General features: G+C 35.4%; 3 protein-coding genes across 4 annotated transcripts in view; 2 read left to right on the top strand and 1 right to left on the bottom strand.

The window, feature by feature from the left end:
* The first annotated feature begins 10,787 nt into the window (after positions 1-10,787).
* Positions 10,788-22,769, top strand: PFD5 (prefoldin 5). Of its 2 annotated transcripts, XM_089719887.1 has the most exons (4): positions 10,791-11,104; positions 11,195-11,298; positions 11,500-11,577; positions 22,431-22,769. In XM_089719887.1, the coding sequence occupies exons 1-4, from the start codon at positions 10,891-10,893 to the stop codon at positions 22,512-22,514; spliced, it is 480 nt and encodes a 159-aa protein (XP_089576013.1). In that variant the 5' UTR covers positions 10,791-10,890; the 3' UTR covers positions 22,515-22,769. The 2 variants fall into 2 exon arrangements, with proteins under 2 accessions (XP_089576014.1, XP_089576013.1); XM_089719888.1 differs by lacking the exon at positions 11,500-11,577 and having other exon boundaries at positions 10,788-11,104.
* LOC149499089 (uncharacterized) lies at positions 14,065-18,983 on the bottom strand. The gene is made up of 3 exons (XM_089717314.1): positions 18,182-18,983; positions 16,810-17,885; positions 14,065-16,710 (listed from the first exon to the last, which is right to left on the bottom strand). The coding sequence occupies exons 1-3, from the start codon at positions 18,981-18,983 to the stop codon at positions 14,065-14,067; spliced, it is 4,524 nt and encodes a 1,507-aa protein (XP_089573440.1).
* An 817-nt stretch (positions 22,770-23,586) lies between the features above and the next one.
* LOC105634577 (protein PHYTOCHROME KINASE SUBSTRATE 4) overlaps positions 23,587-25,355 on the top strand; it is a 2,073-nt gene continuing 304 nt past the window's right edge. The window contains exon 1 of the mRNA XM_089721877.1: positions 23,587-25,351. Within this exon, the coding sequence (XP_089578003.1) occupies positions 23,766-25,351 (1,586 nt within the window). The 5' untranslated portion in view covers positions 23,587-23,765. The remainder of the gene's footprint in view (positions 25,352-25,355) is intronic.

The raw sequence follows: 25,355 nt of genomic DNA, 5'->3' as shown, positions 1-25,355 counted from the left end.
GATCTTATGTTTTGAAAGTCAAATTTTTAGAAAATCCAATTTACCTCCCTCCCCCTCTTGGGTTATGCCATACATAAATGGGACCCACATAATTGACGAATCCTACAATGCTAGGACAACTCAATATATCGTAATAATCCATATGGGTATAATACTGCTAAACTATGTATATAGCTTGCCATACCCTTATTTTACCATGATTTTCACTGAGTTTGTCAAAGCCAAAAAATTTCATTTAAGAATTCATATAGTCGTTATCGATGACATATACATTTGATCATAGGATAAGCAAATCTTTATAAATGTTCCTCTTGTCACTTTTGCATTCTAAGCATTGCTTTCATATATCCTTTTTACTTGGAAATTTCATATCATTTCTCATGAAGGAATTCACATAGCCATTTGCATATTGTTGGTACATATAATCATAGGATATGCAATCCTTACCTTTATAACATATTGATTTCATTTAATCAATTTAGATAAAAATCATGGAATACATCTATTTGAAGCTATTAAAGAAAAACAATTATCTTTTGTGCCTATAGTAAAGATCACATCAAGCAATGAAATCTTACAAGCTTCATCAATTATGCTATAAATCAAATTAAATACCTAGTTTTAGCAAAAAATTATTTCCTCATGTCAAATCATTTGATTTAATCATTTACTGTCCTTAACCAACTCAAATAAACATTTTACTTCATATAGGCATAAATATTTTCTACCATGAAATGCATGATAGAACTCTTCTCTCAAGTCAACTTCAACCTACCTCAATCTTAGACCTCCTTAGTTACTATTCACCTTCACTTTTCAAGCTTTAAAACTCCAAATTCTAATCAGAGTATCACTTCTAATCTGTGGGTAAACTTTTGGAGATGCTCAGCTTTTGATCTTTGATGACACTTAGTGGAGAAATCAAGTAAAGAAATAAAGAAAAATGAAATAAGGTTGAGAGGAGAGTGTTCATCCAAGGAGGGGGAGGAAGTTGATGATGTGATCTAATTTTTGAGGTTTTATATCTTTATTTTCAAGTAGATGGCTTAGATTGCTTATGCATTGTTTGATCCAATGACTATAATCTTTTCACTTATATCTTTCTTTATTTATGATTTTAACCACTAAACTCTTCATCCATTTCAATTAAACGTTAAATTAACTTTCATATATTATATTATTTCCCATCTCTGCATTTAATATTACAATAATGTCCTCTCATGGATAATTCATCTTTTTTGATAATTCCATCTAAGTCCACACCTCGGTTATAAACACAGATTTTACACTATCTAAATCAACTTATTTTAAATCTAAATTAATTTCCCATATATATTAGTACTATTCACGGGTCGAGAAAAAAAATCGGTCACCTCCTGGTGGCACTATTCACAACCCAGGAAATGCTACTATTTAGGACCCGAGATTTTGGGAAGTTACAACTCTTCCCTCTCTTACGAAATTTACCCTCAAAATTTACCTAAATCAAACAACTACATATATTGTTGTCTCATAATCTCTTCGCTTTCCCAAGTAGCTTCTTCTGTCTTATGAGTCCTCCATAAGACTTTAATTAGAGAAATCTTCTTGTTCCTCAACTCTTTGATTTCACGTGCTAGAATCCTCATTGGTTCATTTTCATATGTCAAATTAAGCTGAATATCAATGGTCTCAACTGAAATGACGTGAGATGGATCTAATCTATATCTCCTCCATATAGACATATGGAAGATATCATGTATCTTATCCAACTCTAGTGGCAAAGTTAACCTATAAGCTAACGGATCCATACACTCAATGATATCGTATGGATTAATAAAACTAGGTCCAAGCTTACCTTTCTTACCAAATCTAATACTTTCTTCTATAGAGAATCTTTAAGAAACACTTTATCTCCTACTATATAGTCTGCGTATTATGTATCTTATCCAACTCTAGTGGTAAAGTTAACTTATAGGCTACCATACCGACACACTCAATGATATCATATGGACTGATAAAACTAGGTCCAAGCTTACCTTTCTTACCAAATCTAATACTTTCTTCTATAGAGAATCTTTAAGAAACACCTTATCTCATACTGTATACTTTATATCCCTCCTCTTCAGGTCTGCGTATGATTTTTGTTTGTCGAAAGCGACTTTCAAACTTTCCTCGATGATCTTCACTTTCTCTTTTGTATGCCTCATTTCCTGTTAACTTGTCTTCATTAAGCTTTGTCCAACATAGTAGTGTCCAACATCTTCTTCCATAAAAAGCCTCAAATAGTTCCATCTTAATGCTTAAATGGTAATTGTCATTGTATGCAAGCTCTATTAGGCGAATATATCTTCCTTCCCTCAAATTCTATAATAAGGCTTCTGAGCATATCTTCAAGTATCTGAATCACTCATTCTGATTAACCATTTATTTGAGAATGGTAAGTTTTGCTGAAATTTAACATATTACCAAAGCCTCATGTAGTTATAGATATGAACCTTGGATCCCTGTTGGATATAATGGATATAGGCACACCATGCAATCACCCTATCTCATTAATATACAACTCTGCATGCATCTTAGGAGATAAATCAATCCTCATAGTTAGAAAATGAGCTGATTTAGTCAATCTATCCACAATCACCTATATGGCATCATTCTTCTTTAGTGTGAAAAGCAATCTAACAACAACGTCCATAGTGATCATATCTCATTTCCACTCAGGAATAGAAGTATGATGCATAAGACTTGATGGAACTTGATGCTCAAGTTTCACTTGCTGGCAAGTCAAACACTATGCAACAAAGTCAACTACACTCCTCTTAACCGGTCACTAATAATGCATCTTTAAGTCTTTTTACATCTTGCTGTTACTTTGATGCATAACATAAGAATTGTTATGTGCTTCTTCAAGTATTTTCTTCCTTATGCTCTACAATCTTAGACACGCATATCCTATCATCAAATTATAAGCAACCATTACCTTTCATTATAAATCTCTTCTTCTTTCCCCTCTTATACTAATTTCTTCCACAAAGATATCTCCTTATCCTTCTCTTATGCCCCTTGGACATGTTGGAGCAAATTGGGCATAATCCTTAACTCAGTTTTACATCTCCATCATCTGACAAGATCAAATGAGAATTCATTGTTCTTAAAGCTACCAAGGACTTCCTACTGGGTGCATTTGCTACCACATTGGTCTTGCCTGGATGATAGTCAATAATGCAATCATAATCCTTTAGTTACTCTACCCATTTCCTCTGTCTCAAATTCAACTCTTTTTGAGTAGGTAAGTACTTAAGACTCTTATGATAAGTGTATATGTAACACTTTTCACTATACAAATAATGCCTCCAATATGACATCTTGACCCGGCAAAGCGACCCTAAGAAGGCAGGTAGAGCAAAGCTCCTTGCTAGCTTTTAGGATGACAAGCTAGTTATGGGTAGTGAAATGCGGGACATAAGAATGAATCGGATCATATGTTGAAAAGGGGGAAACTAATCATTAGAGGCGCCTTTTGGTGGAATGGCTCGGAGAGTTGGAAGAACTCTAGGGTTAAGCGTGCTTGCTTAACGAAAATCCTATGATGGGTGACCACCTGGGAAGTTCCACATTTTACTTATGGGACAAAACCGTGTGGGTCTTTCTAATCCAGTATGGGATGGAATTGACTTGATCCAAAGCGGACAATTTCTTTGGTGGTTGGAGTCGGGAGTGACATCCAAATATTCGACGCAAAGACTATAGCTGCTAACTCCAAGTCATAAATAGGGTAGTTCTCCTCATATGGCTTAAGTCGCCTGAGATTTGCATCATCAAGGCTATTTAACATGGCCCAAAGAGAGTGTCAAATACTTCGTATTTTTTCTTTTTTCTTTTCTTTTTATATAAAAATTCATTTCTTTGGGTACAAAATCCAAACATTCTCCTTTAGAATTCAAATTCTGGTTAAATTGGAAATAAAATGATATTGAACCAATCATTTGGACTTAGATAGATTTGAGAGAGACATGAGATTAGGGAGAAAGGAGAGACTAAGGTGGGGATGGATATAATTATAAAGGGTAAATTAGGTATAAAATGTCAATCTCTCTCCTTTGACCATCATTTTTTTAGTTGAATTGATGGAAATGACTATAGAATGAACGTAGGAAAATATTAGTTTAACAGATTGAAAATGTAGGGACTTCAAAAGTATTTCTAAAAAAGTATGGATGAAGTACTTGTATTTCAATAAATATAGTAATTTTCCCTTCAAGTGTTAAGGCCTTTTTGACAATATTAATTGTTTTAGTAATTGTTATATGTTCTATTAGTTGGTAATTATTTCTAGTGGTTCAATTAGAAGTGTTCGATAAAAATTACTGTTTATTAGTTGTTTAAAATAACAAAAAGAACATTAGTTGTTTAGTTAGTTGAATTCAGAGGAAAAAAAATGGATATGATTGTAAAAAAAATTAATTAAAAAGTTAAACGCTAAACATTAAAAGCTAAACGTTAGAGTGTTTAACGTTTTATAAAAAGCTTCTTCAACCTCTAAAAGCTATTATGAATATTATGTTGCTAAACGCTACAATTAATAAAAGAGTTTTGGCTTGGTCAAAATGCTAAAAAGCTAGTTCAAAAGCTATTATCGAATACGGCTTTAACCACGGCGTATGTGATTTAATTTCCTTTATGATATTTCAACATCGTCACAAGGACCTTTTATTAATAATGTTTATAATATCATTATGTTTTCAATTTAATTGCTGTGTTTTATATCTCACTTGAGATTTGGAAATACATTTTATGAATCCAATTGTTTTAGAGTCATTACTTTTTTAAATATTGTAATGAGATATAAAACCTCGATTTGCTTCTCGCAAATTCTACATAAATATGAATTCATTAAATTATTTAATTATGAAAAATATAATATATTAAATTGTTTTTAATGGCAAATTGTAAATTAAATTGCACTCAAATGTTTATTATGGTTTGGTTTAATTTGATTTCATTGATTAAAGGAAAATAATTTAATTTTATGTACTAGTCTATCCCTGCATTTAAAAAAGTACATTATAATATCCTCATAGTTTGCTCCAGTTACAAACTTTCATCCTTTGATCCATTTTTGATCAATTTTTTAATACAAGTCAAAGGAAAAAGAATAGTCAGAAGAGAGAGAAAATATTATTCTCCAAAATACCCTTAACAACTCTCCTCTCTAATCTAAAACAGTAGCCATGTCACGACCCGTTTCCATGGGCCGGACCGGTACTAGGGCCTAGGTAAGCTTAAGGCCTTCGAGACCCGTAGTAAGCCTGAAACACTAAAATCTACTATCTCAATATTAATTTCAAACATTCAGCCCATATTACTAGAAAAAAATAAACCTCAATATTTTATTATGCCTTGGCCCAAATTTATCATCTTCAACATTCACAGTTCGAGCTCAAGTTACAATACATCACATTTCTGATATGGGCTCATAGAATTATTTCATCTATATTAATACACGACTAAATGTATGTAAATACTACAACTGCGGAGTCACTAACTATTAGATATACATAGATTCTTATATATATAATTACACAGCAAAATAATTATTGAACTAGGAAAATTTCTTTCTAGCCTTGTGGCGAAGAAATATAGCTTAAACCGAATTTAAGAGAAACTTACTTCCTGAAAAATTAAACAAGACATGTGAGTTTTCTAAGGAGTAATAATTATTGAATAATATCCGCATTCACACAAATGTGTAAATATATCAATCTAATTATCCGACTAGTTATATGCTCACACAGCCAGTCACACAAATGACATATCACCAGCACTCACAATTATTAACATCTTCACATAATCACATCACGTGGAAATTGGTCTGTGGCGTCACCGAAACCCCCAATGAGCCGTCCTCACACATGGCCCACCCTCTCATAACGTGTGCACTAGGGAACTGATCCCCCGTACATGGCCGACTGGTCTAATCCTCACTTGACCAGCCCTCTCATTGTTTTTCCATACCAACAGGAGGCCACCCTGTGGTCTATCCATATTATCCATATCATATCATCAGGTGCACACGGGGCGCCGATCTCCCATACGGCCAACGGTCTCGTAGACCGCCCTCACAAAATCATGGTGACCCACTTCATTCCAACTCCATACATACAAGGCATAGCATTATCACAACACAATTAATCAAGTATTACAATTAAATGCAAGCATAGCAAACGATTAATTAACATGATGCAAATACACAAGTAGACATTCATAGTTAATTATAATTAAATAGAGAAATAGTAATCAACAACATAATATTATAATAATTGATCCATCGAAAATAAATAATAATTAAATAACTAAATAATAATAATAATAATAATAATAATTAGAAAACTTTATTTATTATGTATTAAGTTAAAGAATTAATCTAATAAACCAATTAATTTAATTATTGATTAAGACTAACCTAGGTTCTATCGAAATTTCGGCGGAATCTCCCCTAGAATCTGATCAAACCATAATTCAATAACAAAATTTTCAAAGCCCATCCATTGGGCAATTCACATCAACTCATTCCATCCGCCATAACCATAATCATTCATTTAATCTTCTTACTCAATTCACACAGCCCATGCATCGGGCAGTCAATCCAAATAACTCATCCTCTTTAGGCTACATATGTCATCCATCACACACATGCACATTCAATTAATAGCTCCAAACCAACTAATCAATAAGTTATATTAGCCTTGAGCATATTTCAATGATATTATTAAGTGTTCTACACCTAGTTACCAAAGAACTAAACATTTTATAATAAAACTTGATTCGCCAAGTTAAATACAGGTACTCTCATTTGGTAGTTTCTATATTATACTTGCTTGTCTAAGCCTTAGATTTTAATTTCCCCATAACAATATTTTTATCAAATTCCTAAGTCAACCAACATAATTATTAACTAATATTAAAATTTTTAATTATAACTAATATTCATGAAATGTATTTAGTAATATTCAAAATTGATTGCTTCTAACATATGCCCCTAACTAATTCTTAACAAGAATTATATTGTAACTAATTATTTGTTAGAATTCAATTTATTCAACTATAAATTTTAGATTTGGAATTTATACTGAAAATGAGAGAATAGGTCTTTGGACATACTGATTGAGAATCGGACTACAATTCCACGATCCGCGCAAAAAGGAGATCATTCTGTCTTTTCGGGCCTCATCGGAGTGTCGCCGGCCGGTCATCGGACCGCTGTCGGTGGCAGCTGTGCACGGTGGCCGAAAAATTCCAAACAACCCAGAAATTTGCAAGAATTTCACCACTCGACTCAAAATTTCATGGGGAACTCGAATTATGCGTCCATTTGTCGAGTCAGTGGCCCATTTGGCCGGAGAGAGCCTCGACAGCCAGCAAGAAGCCACCGATCACGGTGGTTCCACCATTCTCTGTCAGAAACACAGTTTAACAGAGGGAAAATGTTTGTGTGGCTACCAGGAAGCGATTTCGCCCATTCTTAGTGTGCACAATGGTCGAAAATGGTGGATTTTTGCCTGAGATCGAAGAGTCGAAACTGTTGAAGGAGACGGCTCCAATTTGCGTCGTTGGAGGTCCCATCGGAGCGAGGGAAGGCTGGAAAACGGACTAGCGACTCTAGGGAAGTCGATCGCCACCTCCCTTGCATCCGATGGTGGTCGAAAACGGGCTGAGCGAGGAGGAGCGGTGCTGCCCTTTTGCGTGCACGCAGAAGAAAAAGAAGAAAGGAGAAAAAAAGAAAGAAAGTAGGTCGGTTTCTAGATTAATCCGGTTTGATTCAAATCGATTTGGTCTGATTTAATGATCTGACTCGATTTTACTTAGTTTACGGGCTTTTCACTTGGTTTTTGGAAATTTCAAACGGGTTTAAGGGTCCAGTTAATTTATTTTATTTTATTTAGTACTTAACGTCCAATATAGTTCTTAAAAAGTTAGAAAATTTTTGGTTAGGAGTTGCGATACTATTCTTTGGGCTTGGGCCCAACTCGCGAATTGGACGGGCAAGATTGTGCAGTATCTGCAGCTCACACAGTTCAAAAAATATTCTAATTTTTAATTTAATAAAAATTCAAAAGTTTCGTAAATAAAAATTCGGGGTATTTCAAGCCATTGTAGAACATAAATTGTTGAAAAGTAGATTCAACACATCCTTCTCATAAATCAAACCCAAATACTCAAACCAAGAATTCCACATCTTTCTTTAGATCTAATTACCTCATCAACAAAAATAAAAAATAAAAAATAAAAGACACTATCGATCTAACTGGAGCTATAATTCCTTAACAAGATCTCTCTTTCTTTTTAAGATCTGCATCTCTCTTTCTTTCCAAAATTTGCTTATCCTCTTGCCATCTCTAAGAAATATTTCATAGATCTTCACGATGTTCAATAATTACTGTTTCATTATGGAGTGAAATTACAATAAAGACAATTAACTTTTTGTATTGGTATAGAAATTATTTTGTACCATTTGATTTTAGTTGTTCAAATAACACTCATTGGATCAAACTTCAAAGTAGTAACCAATTAACTGCTAAACAAGTTAACTATTTTATTTTTACTTTATCACTTAAAATTATAAAATACAGTTTGAAACTTTCTCCTGAATTCTCACCTGATCCTATATTTTTACTTTTCTTCAAAAAGTAAAATAACTTTTGCAGCAACACACTCAAAGAAAGAATAAGAACTATTGGAAGTATCTGAGTTTGTAAGGTGTGATAATATGATTAAATTTCTCCTATCTTCTTTTAATTTCGTTAATACAACATTAGGAATAAGAGTTCAATCCAATTATTTTAATGTGAGTGATAAATTTTTCTTAATAATATTTGAATAGATGCACTAATAGGGATCTAATTGTAAGCTTAATAATTTTTATATAAAAGCATCTTTAAACTAACTATGCATCACAAAACTAGAAAAATACTTGGCCATGATAAAAGTATTTCTTAGCTCCTTCATTCATCAAATATTAATGGATCAAATTTTCATTTTTCCTTTCTTATTCAAGCAGGAAACGCAAATTTTGATAAGCAAACAACTAAAAAATTAATTATAAAAAATATAATCTTATTTAGAAAAAAAAAAAAAAAGAAAAACTAAAACGACCATTGTAAGCAAATCAACACTGACAAATAACCTAAAAAATTGTTCAAGCTGCAATGAGATATCCAAAGAACCATAAAAAACAACTCTAGTTGCATAAAATATAATTTTCTCCTCATCCTCAAAAAGAAAAACAAAACTTAAAAGGAATTACTTAAGTTCTAATAATTTGACGATCCATCATCGTCATCTTAAAGGGGAAGAATAAGAAGGTTGGGTGTATATAGTGTGATATTAATGCAGCTTTGGATCTGAATAATAATAAAACTAAATAAAGATAATCTCGCCCAAAAATTCAAAAACGAAAAAAGAAGCTTTAAAGGGACATTTTAATGAATATCTACAATGCAAGTTATAATAGACAAATAAACTAAATAATTAAAAGGGATAATTAATTTACTTCAATTATACAAGCAACAATTCCAGTAAGCTTCAAATTCAATCATCAATTAATAGATTCTCAATGCTTTGATATTACTGACGGAAGGAAAACAAAATACTAAGAATAGTAATTTGCTTGGGGAGCGACTAGTATTAATTTTACTTCTTTTTATTAGAATTGAATAGTGAAAGTGATGGATCTAGAAGGAAGAGGAAGAAAAGGAAAGTGAAATGCGAAAAAAAAAAAACAAAAATAGATTAAAGGAAGGGAACATCAAACATTAATTAAAAAACTAATCTAACTGGTAAAAGAATACCTATTGTCGTAGGTTACGAAAACATGCATAAGTTATTTGCCTTATATTTATTGATACATTAAATATATTCTGTACATTTGTAAAAGCTTTCATTATATATCTTAAGAAAGCTTTAAATATGTAATTAATCAAGTTCAAAGAAGTGAAATTACTTATGAATATGAATAATATGTTTTCATATATTTACTTATTTAATAATAATAGATTTTAAGTCAATTCAGTTTATTTTAACTTTTTGTTTGGTTTATTGTGGTATGTAGGATTTTATGTCAATTGTTGTTGAGTGTTTGTATTGCAAAATCTACATCTCAAATTGCAAGGAAGAAAAAGGGGTTTGCAAGAAAGAGAAAGAAGAAATTTTTAGCTAGACGTAGTCTACCACATCAGCTATAGACTCATGTAATGAAATAAAGCTGTATGAGATTAATCTATTAATGAAAAATTTTCATTCCATTTTTTCTAGCTTATTCCGATTAATTCTTTCACTTTTTCCATTTGGTTAGAGATAGAAAATCTAATTACCTTGATTAAGGAGTTACTGATGTGAAAAGAGTTAGAATGATCTGTGGTGTGTCTATTTCATTGGGTAAATTTATAATTAATATGATAGACTAAGCCTACCTAAGCATTTCTCAAGAGAATGAGGTTTGTAGAGAAGGATCTATAAATTTAGAGGACATTTTTGATTTTTCATAAAAAATTAACGGTAAAGATGTAAAATTTAGACGGAAGGATAATAAAGTATAACATAACAAAATATAGAAATATGACTGTGTTTTTTAAAATGCAAGGATAAATTAATAATTTATGAAAAATTATAGAGATAAAATTATAATTTTCCTATAATTAAATGGTTTGATTTGAATTTTTAAACCATAAATTTTTGTTTGGTTTGAAAATTGTTTTCAAATGGCACCGAACCAAACGTGTACCCCTTAGCCATAGGGGCTTGTAAATGGTTCTTTTTCCACACAAAACACGGGAAAAAAAAAAGAAAAAAGTAGCCTTCGTTGAGAAGGGTTTAAGGAAGAGCGAAAGAGAAAGCCAATAGCTTAAAAGGATGGCGTCGTCGAAAGGTGGTGGAGGAGGGAGTAGCCCGATGATTAGAGTAGCGGAGATGGAAAGAATGAGTATAGAGCAACTCAAAGCATTCAAAGAGCAGACAGATCTTGAAGTCAATTTGTTGCAAGACAGTCTCAACAATATTCGCACTGCCACTGGCCGCCTCGAGAATGCTTCTTCTGCTCTCCACGATCTCTCTCTTCGCCCTCAAGGTCATCCGTTTTTCTTAATTTCTCTCCATGCTATTTATTTATTTTATTTCTTCACAGATTCTTTAAATTTTTTTTCTAATTGTAATTTAGGGAAGAAAATGTTGGTGCCTCTTACTGCATCCCTTTATGTACCTGGAACGCTTGATGATGCAGATAAAGTACTTGTTGATATTGGCACTGGCTACTTTGTTGAGGTCTTTATTTGACTTGATTTTGGTAGTTTTCCTTTTAGTTCTTTGTTCAAGATATTGGAACTGCATATGCTTCTTTCTTATCAGTTGCAAAATAGTGTAGAAAGATGCATCTGATTCGGTCATTTAATTCTTTCATCATTTCACATTGATTTTTTCTTTTTTTTTTTTTTTTTTGCTTGGTTGGTTTTATGTGAATGCTAGAAAACCATGGCCGAAGGTAAAGATTATTGTGAGCGCAAAATCAACTTGCTAAAATCTAATTTCGATCAACTGATTGAGGTATGTACGCAATAAAAATTTATGCTGTTTATGTTGATTGATAGTGGCTGTCTATTTTTGAATCATGTGTAAAGGAATTAGTAGCTGTGAATCAATTGGAACAACTCTGTAGAAAGGGAAGAATTGTTTAGCAATTCTTTATGACAATATATATTCATCAATGCCTGCCATAAAAACGAATCAAGTGTTGCTTTCTTGAATTCCCATTTGATATCTTTGTTTTCATCTTGGCAAATGATAGTCTTTCCAGTAAAGGATTGTGATGTCTTCGAATATGTCAATGAGAATGTAGTTATACATAAGCATGCCAAAACTCATCTTTCTTGAAAAATGTAAGGAAAGTCCCATTTTTTAATTATTATATGGATGAAATCGATTTAAGAATAGTGAGATACTAGAAGTCTCTGTTAATGATTCAATCCTTCTAATAAGTCCCAAAATGGTATTGGGGTGCATCTGAAACACCAGTAGTGGCCATAATTTTTGAGAAGTGTACATTGGCTTATTGTACCAATTTCTTCGTGCACATTGCCACATTACTAATTTGCCTAGCATATATATACTTTTCATTAATAAAATTTTAATTCGAATCTTATAAATAAGGAGAAGAAAATGTATAAAATCATAGAGTATGACCTAAATTTTCTAGTCCAACTTCTTTCATTCACATTATGAATATTAGCCAATGGAACTATGCTTTTTTAAACCTTAAGAGATTTCAAATCAAATCTCCATCAAAACATGTCAAGCAGCAATATTGGCATTCACCAAAGGGTTTTTGGTACTCTTCCTTCTTAATTTATTATTTATTTTGACCATTATATCCTTTATCACTAGTACAAAGTTTTCTTTGGAACTTTACTTTTATCCTTGACCATCCTTTCATGGTACTTTGCCCTACACATGTTTTACCTATTATCAGCAAGCATTTGCAGTATCTTAAATAAATCACCTGTTTGCTATTAAATTAAGTTTGTTAATTTGTGACTATGATATTTTGCTTAATACTTAATTTTGTTGTTTTATTTTAGATATCAATCACAGTTGTTCTTTTAGAATTTGCGATTCTTAAGAAATATGCTCATTAAATTCTGTGAATTGGTCCTCTCTTAACAAACTGTGAAAGAATATCAATATTGCAACATAGACAAAATGTTCATTTTTAAAATTTTATATCATTAAATTGACACCATGTTATAATATTGCTGAACACTTAAATGGAATTCTACTTGCATATGAAACTCTAGACCTTTAAGTACAAATAAGACATACCTACTAATCTAATTAATAAGTTCTTAGATGTTGCCTTCCCTAGTATAGAAGGAAATAGAAGTTAAGCACTGCAATGACAAATAGAATAGCATTTATACGTGTGTGAAAAGCAGCTAATCATGTGCAAACACATAACAAATAAGACATATACATCCTAATCTAAGTAATAAGTTCATAGATGTTGCCTTGTCCTAATCTAGAAAGAAACAAAAGTTAATCATTGTAATTACAAATAAAGTAACATTTATTCATGTGTTAAATGCCGCTAATCATGTGCAAACATATAATGAACTTACATCTATTTTAATGCTATAAATATCTAAGCTTTATTATAAATTTTATTTTTTTGGTGCCTATGCCTTCCTCTTCTTGCCTTTGTATCTTATAGAGATCTTTTTCTGTTTTATGATTATTACGTATCCTGACAACCTATAGAGGGGGAAGTGGGGATATGGAAGAGGGGAATCAGGAGTGAAATGTGGGGTTGAAATATTTTCCATTGTTTGGAAGAGCTGGCAAAAAGGTGGTAATGAGAAAAGTTGCAAAAAATTCACTTGAGCTCACTTATTTAATTCTTGCAAAAACAAGGTGAAAGTGAGGAAAGCTAATTTTTCTTTTAATTTACCAAATTATACTATAGCTCTTTTATATTTAAGGGAAAATTACTATTACATCCCCATATATATCGAAATACAACTACTCTATTCCTGCTTTTTTGGAAATGCTTTTTGAAGTCCCTATATTTTGAAATCATTGAACTAATAGGTCCTTTCATCTAATTTTATAGCATTTTCTGTTAGTTCAACTCAAAAAAAGATGATCAAAGGAGATGATTAAAATTTTACACCTGATGTGCCATTAAGAATTATCCCCATCCCCACCTCAGTCTGCCCTCTCTCCCTAATCTCATGCCTCTCTCTCGAATACAAACTTCGATGGAACTCTATGGATGATTCACATTCATAGATCCACCAAAGAAGAATTCGAAAACAAAACAGAACCTCCTATTTCCATTTTCAAGATCCCCAAAATCTTAATGACTATAGATCCAGGCTCTTACACAACAAGTCGCTATTGGCCTTTACCATCACTAGCGGCTGGAGCGTTATGAAATGGAGAGATATAAGCTCGCCGTTGCAAAAAGAACTAAAAATTGTTGGGTTTTAAAGTCCTAAAAGGTGCATTTTTTTTTGACGAAAATAATGTAGGATATTATTAACCTTCAAGCCTTAAAATATCAAAAATACAAACAGGTGGTCGATCAGACCAAACCACCTTGCCTGTCGAGATGGTAACGGCTCTAGCAAGCATATGAGCAGCACCATTCGCAGACCTACGAACAAAGACTAATCTCACATCCCTCAACTCATCGAGAAGAGATCTACAGTCTGAAATAACTAATCCAAAAGCAGAGCCATCACTATAGTTGGGATCAGTAATAGCCCGTACACAAGTTTGAGCATCTGACTCCACAACCACAGAAGACCACCCCACTTCCTTAACCCAACTCAAAACCTCTCTAATAGCCATTGCCTCAACAGTACATGATTCAAAATTACCAGGGATGGACATTTGCAAAGCTCGGACAAAGGCCCCATTCGAATCTCTAATAACTGCACCTATACCAGCATAATCGCCATTAAACAAAGCACCATCAACATTCAATTTAAGAATTCCTTGACTTGGTTTAGACCAAGAAGCACACGCTACCATCCTACCCACATCACCATCAACACCATTAGCTTGGGTCCAACAACTTAATAAATTATTTGCTCTCCTCACAACCTGAAATGATGACAACCTCTTATCCCTCCATAATAAATCATTTCTTGCCTCCCATATAGCCCACAAAATCATTATCTGCACTTTAAACTCAAACTCACCAAGGGCAGTAGCCATGCTCTTAAACCAATCCCAAAAGGACAAACAATGACCAAATCGAAATCCAATTGAGGAAGACTGCCAACATTCTCTGGCAAAATCACACTGCACAAACACATGAAACACATCTTCCTCACAATACTGACAAAATGCACAAAGACCATCAACATGCAAATTTCGTCCCTGCAACACTTTAATACAAGGAACAGCATTATTCAATAGCCTCCAAATAAAATTAATACACTTAGGAGAAATATGCAAACCCCAAATTCTCTTCCAAAGACCCACCTGCAATAACTGCTGTTCTGTTGGCTCAATAAAAGTAAGATGACGATAAGCACTTTTAACTGAATACACACCTTTTTTATCAAACCTCCAAAACCACACATCATCACCACCACGCCTACTCAAAGGAATAGAAATAATTTCAGCAGCATCTTGAGGCACAAAATTATTAGAAATAACCTCCATATTCCAGCGGTGATTCTCAATAAGATCTGAAACCCACAGTAAACCAGTAGCAATTGGCCTAGGCGTCACAATTTTCATTGAAGATACTGACGGCAACCAAGCATCCTGCCAAATGGAAATAGTAGAACCGGAACCTACCCGCAAACAAGCACCTGCACAAACAACTCGCTGGCTTTCCCAAAGACTGCGCCATAAAAAACTAGGTCTGTTACCCAAACTCGACTCAAGAAAATTAGTGAGAGGAAAATACTTAGCTTTCAACAAAGAAGCCACGACAGAAGTCGGATTCATGAAAATCCGCCAAGCTTGCTTACCTACCATGGCTAAATTAAACTCATATAACCTTCTAAACCCAAGGCCACCCAAAAACTTCGGTCTACACATCCTCTCCCAACTAATCCAATTAATTCCCCTTCGTTCCTGCATATCACGTCCCCACCAGAAACTACACATTATGCTTTGAATTTCCTTGCAAAGAGATTTAGGAAGCAGAAACAAATTCATAACATAATTAGGTAAGGCTAGTAGTACAGTCTTCAACAGAATTTCCTTCCCCGCTCGTGACAAACAATGCCGCTTTAGGGAATTTAACTTCTTCCAAACTCGATCCTTGATAAAGCCAAAGACCTCTCTCTTATTGAGACCAATACGAGTTGGTAAGCCCAGATAGTAACCCAAATTTGGGTTTTCTTCCACCCCCATAACACCACAAACTTGTAATCGAACCAATTCCGAAACATTCTTGGAGAAACATAAAGAAGATTTGGAGAGATTAATAAGCTGACCTGATGCTTGAGCATACCCATTAATAATTCCTCTCACCATAGCTGCTTCAGAAGTATCAGCCTTAAAAACAAGCAAACTGTCGTCCGCAAAAAACAAATGGTCAATAAAAGGAGCCCCACGAACTATAGAACAACCATGCCACAGTCCTGCATTAACAGCAGATTGAATCATGCGGGAGAGACCCTCCGCACAAAGAATAAATAAATAAGGTGAAAGTGGATCCCCTTGACGCACACCACGAGACGGAACAATAGGACCCAAATGGTTACCCTTATGCAAAATCCAATAAGAAACCGTCGAAACACACCCCATTACCAAACTAATCCACTGATGGTTAAACCCCATCTTATCCAAAACGGCAGTAATATAACTCCACTCTAACCTATCATAGGCTTTTGAAATATCCATCTTCAATGCCGCATACCCATCCTTACCACTCCTCTTATTAAGAAAAAAATGCATCAACTCAAAAGCAATAATGCTATTATCCTGTATAGAACGGTTAGGAATAAAAGCACATTGCGATGGAGAAATAATGTTAGACAAAATCTGCCGAAGCCTATTAGCAATAACTTTGCTCATAATCTTATACACAACATTGCATAAAGCTATTGGCCGTAAGTCACCCATACTTTCAGGGATATCCTTCTTTGGAATAAGCACAAGGAGAGTATTATTTAGTTCACTAGGAAAAACACCTTGACTCAAATACTGGATGCAAACCTATGAAATTGAAGGACCAACAATATCCCAATAATTTTGATAAAACGCTGGATTAAAGCCATCCATTCCAGGAGCTTTATCAGGCTTCGTACTAAATACCGCCACTTTAATCTCATCCGCAGTATACGGAGCCAAAAGATCAGCATTCATATCCGGCGTCACACATACAGGAACATGATCCACAACCGGACCAACATCACCTACATTAGCAGTAAATATATCAGAAAAATACCCCGTGATTAGCTTATCCAAACCCGAATCATCCTCCACCCAAACATCCTCAGCATTCTTTAATTTAGAAAATTGATTCTTTTTAAAACGTATAGATGCAGCCATATGGAAAAAACGGGTATTCTTGTCTCCCTCCTTAAGCCAAAACGTCTTAGACCTCTGCTTCCAACGAATTTCACGATCATTCAATAAATCATGAAAATTTTTTTTAGCCGCAATAAAACTTTGAATATCTGCAGGAACTCTAGAACCCCGAAGCACATTCATAATCCGTCTATAATCTGCCAACAAATTCCTATCAAAATTACGTTGCTCCACACCCCACCGGTCCAATGCTGAACTACAAAAAGCCAATCTGTCTAACAAGTCCATATCTTGCGAAGCAACCCAGCTATCATGAACCAATTGACGACAAGCTGGATGCCTAACCCATGAATTTTCAAACTTAAAACGTCTAGCCACTTGACGGGTCATATAAGTTCGAACTTCCAAAAATAACGGTAGATGATCAGACGAAGAGGTATCAAGAACATGAGCACGTGCCAAAGGAAACAAACCAACCCAATTAGCCGAAGTAAGAACGCGATCAAGTTTCTCCTCAATAAGAACATTAGACTCTCGACCATGTTCCCAAGTAAATGGGTAACCACCCATAGGAAAATCAGTAAGACCAGCATCTAAGATAGAATCACGAAAACCATTAATCAAACTCTGAGGCTGCCGACGCCCCCCTTTCTTTTCATGTTGGTGAAGAATATCATTAAAGTCACCCAAACAAACCCATGGCAGCTCACTACATTCAGCCAAATTCCTAAGCAAATTCCATGATTCAGAATGACGATTACGATCAGGTTGCCCATAAAAGCCAGTAAGCCTCCACTCACCCACCTGATCAACCACTACCTCAACATCAATGCATCGTAAAGAAATATTAAGCTGACGAACTGATAAAACAGACTTCTATAAGAGCGCTAAACCTCCACTATGACCCACAGAATCAACCACAATACAATCATCATAACCCAACAAAGTTTTTATTTCATTAATTTTATTAAAAGAACAAAGAGTCTCAATAAGAAAAATAAAAGTAGGCCTTTTTTCTAAAACAAGAAATTGAAGACATTGAATATTTCGTGGGTTGCCCAGCCCACGATAGTTCCATGAAAGGCAACTCATTTCTTCCGGCGGCCCTGCATTCCGGGGGCGGCCGATATCACATTAGTTGGACCAGTAGGCATACTCGTTGAAGAAGCAAAACCTTGAGTCACTCCTTGGAGCTGATCCTGACCCACACGTTGACGTTTAACATCACCAACCTCAAGCTCATTACCCATACCAGGAGTAGAAACCTGACCAAGTCCTTCTAGGGATGAACTATTTGCATTCACAGCAAGTGGATTAGAAAATATTTGTCCCTGATGCACTCCACCAAAACTTGTCTTATTCAAAATAGAGACCCCATGCTGGCCCACCATATCCGCAGCCATCACACCACTAACACCCTCCTTTTTACCAGACCTGACATCAGAATTGTCATCATTACCGCCCAAAGGACGCAACCAGCGGTCACCAACAGGCCTTTGCACCCGACGGTTTGATGCACGCAAGTTCTGAGAAAAACGACGAACAGCTTTACCAGGTTCAAACTCAAGCAATTTAGGGCAAAAACGTTCAGTGTGGCCAAGAAAACCACAGATAAAGCAGAATACTGGAAGTCTTTCATAAGAAAAGTAAACCGTAAAAGACTCCCCCGTGGAACGCTTGATGCTAAACTCCTCCCTAAGCGGCCGACGAACATCCCACTTTACTCTCATACGCATATAGGAGTCCCAACTAATCTCAAAATTCTTCGAATCAGCCTCCATAAACTGGCCAATCCTATCCCCAATATCTTTTAAAACTCGTTCTGACCTAAAACCAGAACGCAACCCCTTAACTTGAACCCAGAGAGGGACAAAGAATAATGGAACATCAAGGGGAGTAGGATAACTCCCAAGCCTTTCTAGAAGCAACAGCTGATTATCAAAAGTGCATGGACACATCGATAGCACACGATGGACGTCAACCTCATGGAAAAACTGGAAAACATAAACCCCTCCATTGATCTTGTTAACGATTAGTTGTAAATAGAGTTTTATTAGGAGTTAGATTCCTAATTAGTTTATGATTTGTATTCCTAAATAGCTAGGTAGCATAGGAATTCCTTATATATAGACCTATGTAATCGATTGATGAGATACAAGAAATACAATTACAATATAATCTCTCAACATGGTATCAGAGCCTTCCATTCAAAAAAAAAAAAAAAAAAAAAAAAAAAAAATTTCCCGAAACTTCCCTTGCGAGAAGCCATTGCCACCCTAGGAAGCCTTTCTAGGGTTAGTATTTTGTCTCACCACCGACCTCAGGATATTCTCCAGCCGTTGATCAGCGCCTCCCCAAAATCCAGTTGCCGGATTCCAAGTGAATGGCCCCCACGCGTCACCTCTTTCTTCCTGCTCTGGTTCATGCGCTGGCGCATGTCCAGTGGTCTTTTTCACTCCGGTTCCTCTCTCCGGCGTTGACTTGAAGAGAGACGTGCAACCCAGTGAGTTGCATCGTTATTCTTGGGCTTATTCAATAGGTGTGTTTGATGCGATTCTGTTGCAGCTGTGTCGAGCAGTCTTCTGCTACTATTGTTGCTTTAATTTGCTGAGGAAACCTATCTTTTCCTTTGTTGTGACAATTATTTTAGGTAATTTTCGGTGATTTTCTAGTGATTCCTTGTTGCATTAGGGTTTGGTACTACACCATTGCTGCAGTTATGGGTATTCTGCTTTTGAACCTTCTCCTTTGTCAAGAGCAGTGCAACCGCAGTGAGTTGCATTGTGTTCTAGGCCTTCAGTGGTGTGCTCCGTTTGTCAGATTTTCCTTTGCTGCGTTTCTGAATATCTGCGCTACTGGTCTTCCTCTTTGAGCATTGATTATGGAAGCTTGACACAGCCCTGTGAGTTGTTTTCTGGTTCAGTGAGATTTGTTTCGACAACCTAAGTGTGTTGTCTTGATTCTGCTACTACTATTTGGTTTGGGACTCTTTATTGCTATCATGAAGTGGGTACAGTTGCTGAGTATGGTATTGTGCTTTGCTGAAAGTAGTAGTTTGTAACAAGTTGAGTATGATTAACATCTATGCTCCAACTTGAGGGGAAGTGTTAAGGATTAGTTGTAAATAGAGTTTTATTAGGAGTTAGATTTCTAATTAGTTTATGATTTGTATTCCTAAATAGCTAGGTAGCATAAGAATTCCTTATATATAGACCTATGTAATCGATTGATGAGATACAAGAAATACAATTACAATATAATCTCTCAACAGATCTCACGAATCTGCATACCCATCAGCGGACGCCAGAACGATGCCAAAGTATGTCTCATTGCATGGAAATTAATTATTTTTTCAGTCAAAAATCGCCCAACAAGACATAGATTAGGGTTCTCACTCTGATCCTTTTCAAGCGGTTCATCATCCCCATAAACTAAGCCATCATCCTCATCCCCGTCCACAGAAAGATTGGCCATATCGACCGAAACGCCGTCCTCATCAGCCATCAGAGAAAAAATACAGGAAAAAATGAAAAAACCCTAAAAAAAATAGGGACGAAAGACTCCTACAAAGGAGACGAGAGAAAGGCCCACATTTTTTTCTCTTTTAGTTTATATGGATATGTTAGATATTGGATGGGCTAACTATTGTCATCCTCACAAGTCCTAAAAGGTGCATTTGTCGTGCAATATTGTTGGTGTTTCTTTAATTTTTTACTTTCACTTTTGCTAAAATAATGAAAAATTTTAATACTAAGGAGTTCTCTTATTAATTTGAGGAGAAGATTTTTTGTTTTCTTAGTTTCTTTATGTGAATATTTTTGTTATTAAAAAGCTTGTTCCTAGTATGGCTGGCTGTTTATCTCTTGATCCTAGAGAAGAGTGGGGCTAGAGACAGTGGGGAGTATTCATGAACTTTTGGCTATAGAGTTTACCGGGCACTTACTTTGGGTTGCAAGAGGATTAGGTTGAAGAAGTTCTCTGATTGAAAATTGCTTTGGTAATGCTTAGAATGTTGTGAAGCAAGGCCAATCGCTTTATGTTAAAGTGATGTGTCCAATCTGCATTAATTGTTTGGGTGATGGTGGTGATGATGGAGAGAGAGATTGGATATCTAGTGCAAAATGAAAATGTGATAGGAAAATAAGGCTATTTTTGACTTCTCATCAGGCACTAATGGCAAAAAATTGGCTTTTTGAATAGAAGGACCTATTAGTTTAACGTTTTCAAGAGAAAGGGACTTCAAAAAGCATTTTAAACAAAACAGGGATGGAGTAGTTTTATTTCAATATATATAAAGACGTAACTATAATTTTCTCTATATTTAATCCACATCTCAATTTCATGGTTAAATTTTGTAGTTTCCTTGATTGTTCGTTATACACACAGAGACACACTTTCCCCTTCCTTTCTTACCCCTTATTTCCACCTTCTTCAAATAAGAGAGCAGAATGTCAAATCTATCTGTTCACTATCTTTCTCCTCTCTTTCTTTTCCTTGCTATTTTCCAAACAAAGAATTAATTCTTAGTAGGGTGATTATAACTACTGCTTCTCCACACTCTGACAATGTAAAAGGAAGAAATATCGATTTGTTTAGATTTGATGTTTATTAGATGTACCTTAAATTTTTTTCTTTGCTTGATTAGTATTAGTATTATTTTATGACAGTTAGGAATGTGATGCTAACCAAAGGTAATAAGGTTAGCTTTTTAACCATAATAAATCTATGTGAAGACTTTAAAATAAATGGAAGTTTTGTTAAAAAAAAGGAAGAAATTTGAAAAAGCATTGCCAATCTATTTCATTTTCCAAAAGTCACATATACTGAGTCAAGGCACTACATATTAAATTTTCTAAATCGATTGAGGAAGCATAGTATAAATTAGCTCAAAGTTTCTTTACTTAACAGAAGGCCACAACTATGTTTGATACTATCAAATTTAACACTTGAACTTTAGGCTTTTCCATCTATGGTATTCTATCTTTTTGTTTCCCTTTTAATCTTCGGATGGATGGGTTTGGGCATTTACTTGTGTGCATTACCCTTTAATTTTGATGGGAAAAACATGGCTTTTTTGCCTCCCCTTCCCAACTGCCCCCCACCCCCCTCTCCTCCTCCCGTGCTGTCTTTGAGGCCTGCTTCTCCATTTGCCTATGCAAGAATCATGTGGGTTCATTGCTTGTCATTCGTCTGGAGAGATGTTTAGATGGATGCCAGTACCCTCTAGTATACTAGTCTTGTTGTTGTGATGCATTACCTTTGTGTTTATGCTCCCCTTTTATTTATTTATTTATTTATCATTATTCTTTTCGAGTAATCCTTCTGAAGTGGAAGCTTTGTACATTTTCTGCTGTTTTACCTTGTGGCTAGTCTGTCAATTACATTACATGAACATCTAAATGCAGCTTGCGTCCAAAAAGAAGACGGTGGCTGATGAAGCGGGAGCAGTCTTGCAGGCTAGATTGAAGCAGTTGGCGCCGGCAACTTAAGATTATGGAATCTTATATTATCTTATAAAATTAAGGAGCATTGGAGAAGTTAGCTGTTAGATTAATGTTTTTATAGGCAATCTTAGCTTTGCAATTGAATGTTTTTCTTTTGAATCGGAAATGAGATGAATATTTCCAATCAAAAATAACTGAGAAAGTGAACCATAGACTCAAACAATCACATCCAAGATTTAGGGAGATTGGTGTTAATGACCAGTATATTCAATTGAGTTCTTATGCTTGTATTTCTGTTTATTGCCTTTAACTTTGCAGTGTGGATAATTATCATTAAACGTGTTACTGAAATTTTCTTGTATATCGAAATGCAAAATAGTTATATTAAGCATATCAGTAGTTTTTTCATGGAATCAAAATCAATTGTTAAAAACATTTTCGTAAGAGGTCTATTCAAACTCTTCATCTCATGTCGAGGTTTTGGTTTCTAATACACATAAAAATAAAAATAAAAGAAAAAGAAAAATAAACAATGATGCTTTGATTTTGAACCATTGGCGAAGAATATTATTTCAGATATGGGTCTGCGGATAGAAATGACATACCTCCAACATGTAACTGAGTGTTGTGTTATTGTTATAATTATTGTTGTAAAAAGAGGAAGAAAAGAATGGGGAGGAGAGGAAGATATGCGTCTCCTCACAAAATGGCAGCAGTCTTGCTGCTGATATTGGTGGCAATAGCACTTGCTGCTGATAGGGAAATGGATGTGAAGTGTAGGACCTAAGTGGAAGGACATTATAAAAATACTAGACACTTGTGGCTATACCCAATCCCTAAGATGATGATTGATTTAGGAAGCTGTGTATGTAGGGTATGCAAAACCATTAAGCTAACGTGACATGCCTTTTGTTTTTCTACGTTTAATACTTTTGTTGTTGATTGGATTGGGTGACTAGTGACTTGATAGGCTGGTCTTTGTCGTCAACATTAATACCATATCACCAAAATCTTTTTTTTTTTTTTTTTTTTTTTTTTTTTTTTTTTTTTTTTTGAGAAAATATTTGCTTATATTAAGTATATATCCATTGCATCAACTTCCATTATTAAAATTTTAGGTGTTTATGCCTGATGATGGCGGTCTAGGTGAGTCTTTCCCATCATCTTCTATGCTGACTAATATTTTACTGCTCCATTATTGAATCCCTGAACTTCCTACATATAATACAGAATAGGAGAGAGGATTTTCGAAGACAGGTCTTGTTGGGGTTTCTGTGATTATCTGAATTTCGTTAAATGGAAAGATCAACACTAGCCACGAAAACCATTGCAGCTGATGGCTTAGACGTTGGAGACCCTTCCCCTCCTTTTGTTTCCTTTCAGCAGAAATCAATTTCATCAACTGTCAGAACTTCAGATGCATCTTTTTCCTCTCATCTCAAACATCAGCAGCAGCAACTCAACAGTCAGGCTGAAGATTCTGAATTAAGCATTTTTGATGCGCAGAAATACTTCAATGAAAACAGTAACAGCGGGGATTCGCGAATGAGCAAGAGAGTTTCTCCTGTTAATGTTATTAACCTGGAACGCATTTCTCAAACATGTGATTTCACTTCTCTTCCAAGATTCTCTTCTGCTTCGTCTTCAGTGGACGGGTATGGTCGGAATTATAGGACTCGATCATTCCATGCAACGCCAACAGCTTCGTCGGAGGCAAGCTGGAATAGCCAAACTGGTTTGCTGTCAAACCCACCAGGTGCTATTGCTGTCTCTATCCGTAATCCTGCTTCTGGTCATAATGATGAAAAGAAAAAACGATTTGCATCAAAATGGCTTCTTGGACGAAGATGTCCTTGCTCTGGCAAGAAATCTGTTCAAGTTGAGGAAAAACTATCAGAACCAAGAACTCCGTCGCGTCTAAATCACAAGTTTAAAGAAGACCGGAATCTCAAAAGACAGATAACTCCTGACTCGGTTGAAAAATGCTGTGCTGTAACAGATCATTGGCTTCAAAGACAGGAAGTCATTCCTATTTCTCATACAATAATCTCAGCAGATAACAACCGTTTTCCTTCAGGTATAAGCCACCACCGCGTGTTAGCGTCGTCAACGAGACCATTCACAGATGGTACAAATGGGTTCTCTTTCCCCATACTCAACCAAACAACACTATCATCATTATCCCCTATGAAACTAGCGTTAAATGGATTGCCATCGCCTACTAGCTATAATAACCCTCCTCCTCCTACTCCTCTTCCGCTTGAGGATCCACCTCGGGATTCACTGGAAGTTTTCCAACCGTCTGATGATCCTGTTTCAACCAAGACAGGAGCAGCGGAACTTCAACGACGTCAGAGTTTCACATTTCAGGCAAGTCCGAAGTCTCGAGTGGCTATCACTGATGATGACATAGCAAGTGATGCGAGTTCAGACTTATTTGAAATAGAGAGCTTCTCTACTCAAACAACGTCGTACCCAATGTACAATCATCGGAGGGATTCAATGGACGAGGCTTCCATATTCAATGCAAGACGTTCGGGCGGCAGCAACAGTGGATATTGCCGGCAAAGCCTGGATGCATTAATAGCACCAACAGAATGTTATTATGAGCCAAGTGAAGCTAGCATTGATTGGAGCGTAACGACAGCAGAAGGATTCGACAAAGCAAGTGTAACGAATTTCTCAGAAGCAGAGGAGACGACAATTATGCGCCGACATGAATCGGAGAAGAGTAGCGGAAGTGGCGGTTGCGGGAAGAGAAGAGGAGGAGAAGGGAATGGAGGGTTGTTGAGCTGTCGATGTGAGAAGGCGGTTAGTGTAGGGCCACAGCCAGTGAAATGTGCGGCGACAGAGGGACAAAGAGGAGGAAACTACACATTGAAGCAT

This window comes from Jatropha curcas, chromosome 1, assembly GCF_041381405.1.
Source record: "Jatropha curcas cultivar XTBG-Jc1 chromosome 1, XTBG_Jcur_1.0, whole genome shotgun sequence".
Classification (NCBI taxonomy): Eukaryota; Viridiplantae; Streptophyta; class Magnoliopsida; order Malpighiales; family Euphorbiaceae; genus Jatropha; species Jatropha curcas.
This window is presented reverse-complemented; position numbering and strand designations above follow the sequence as displayed.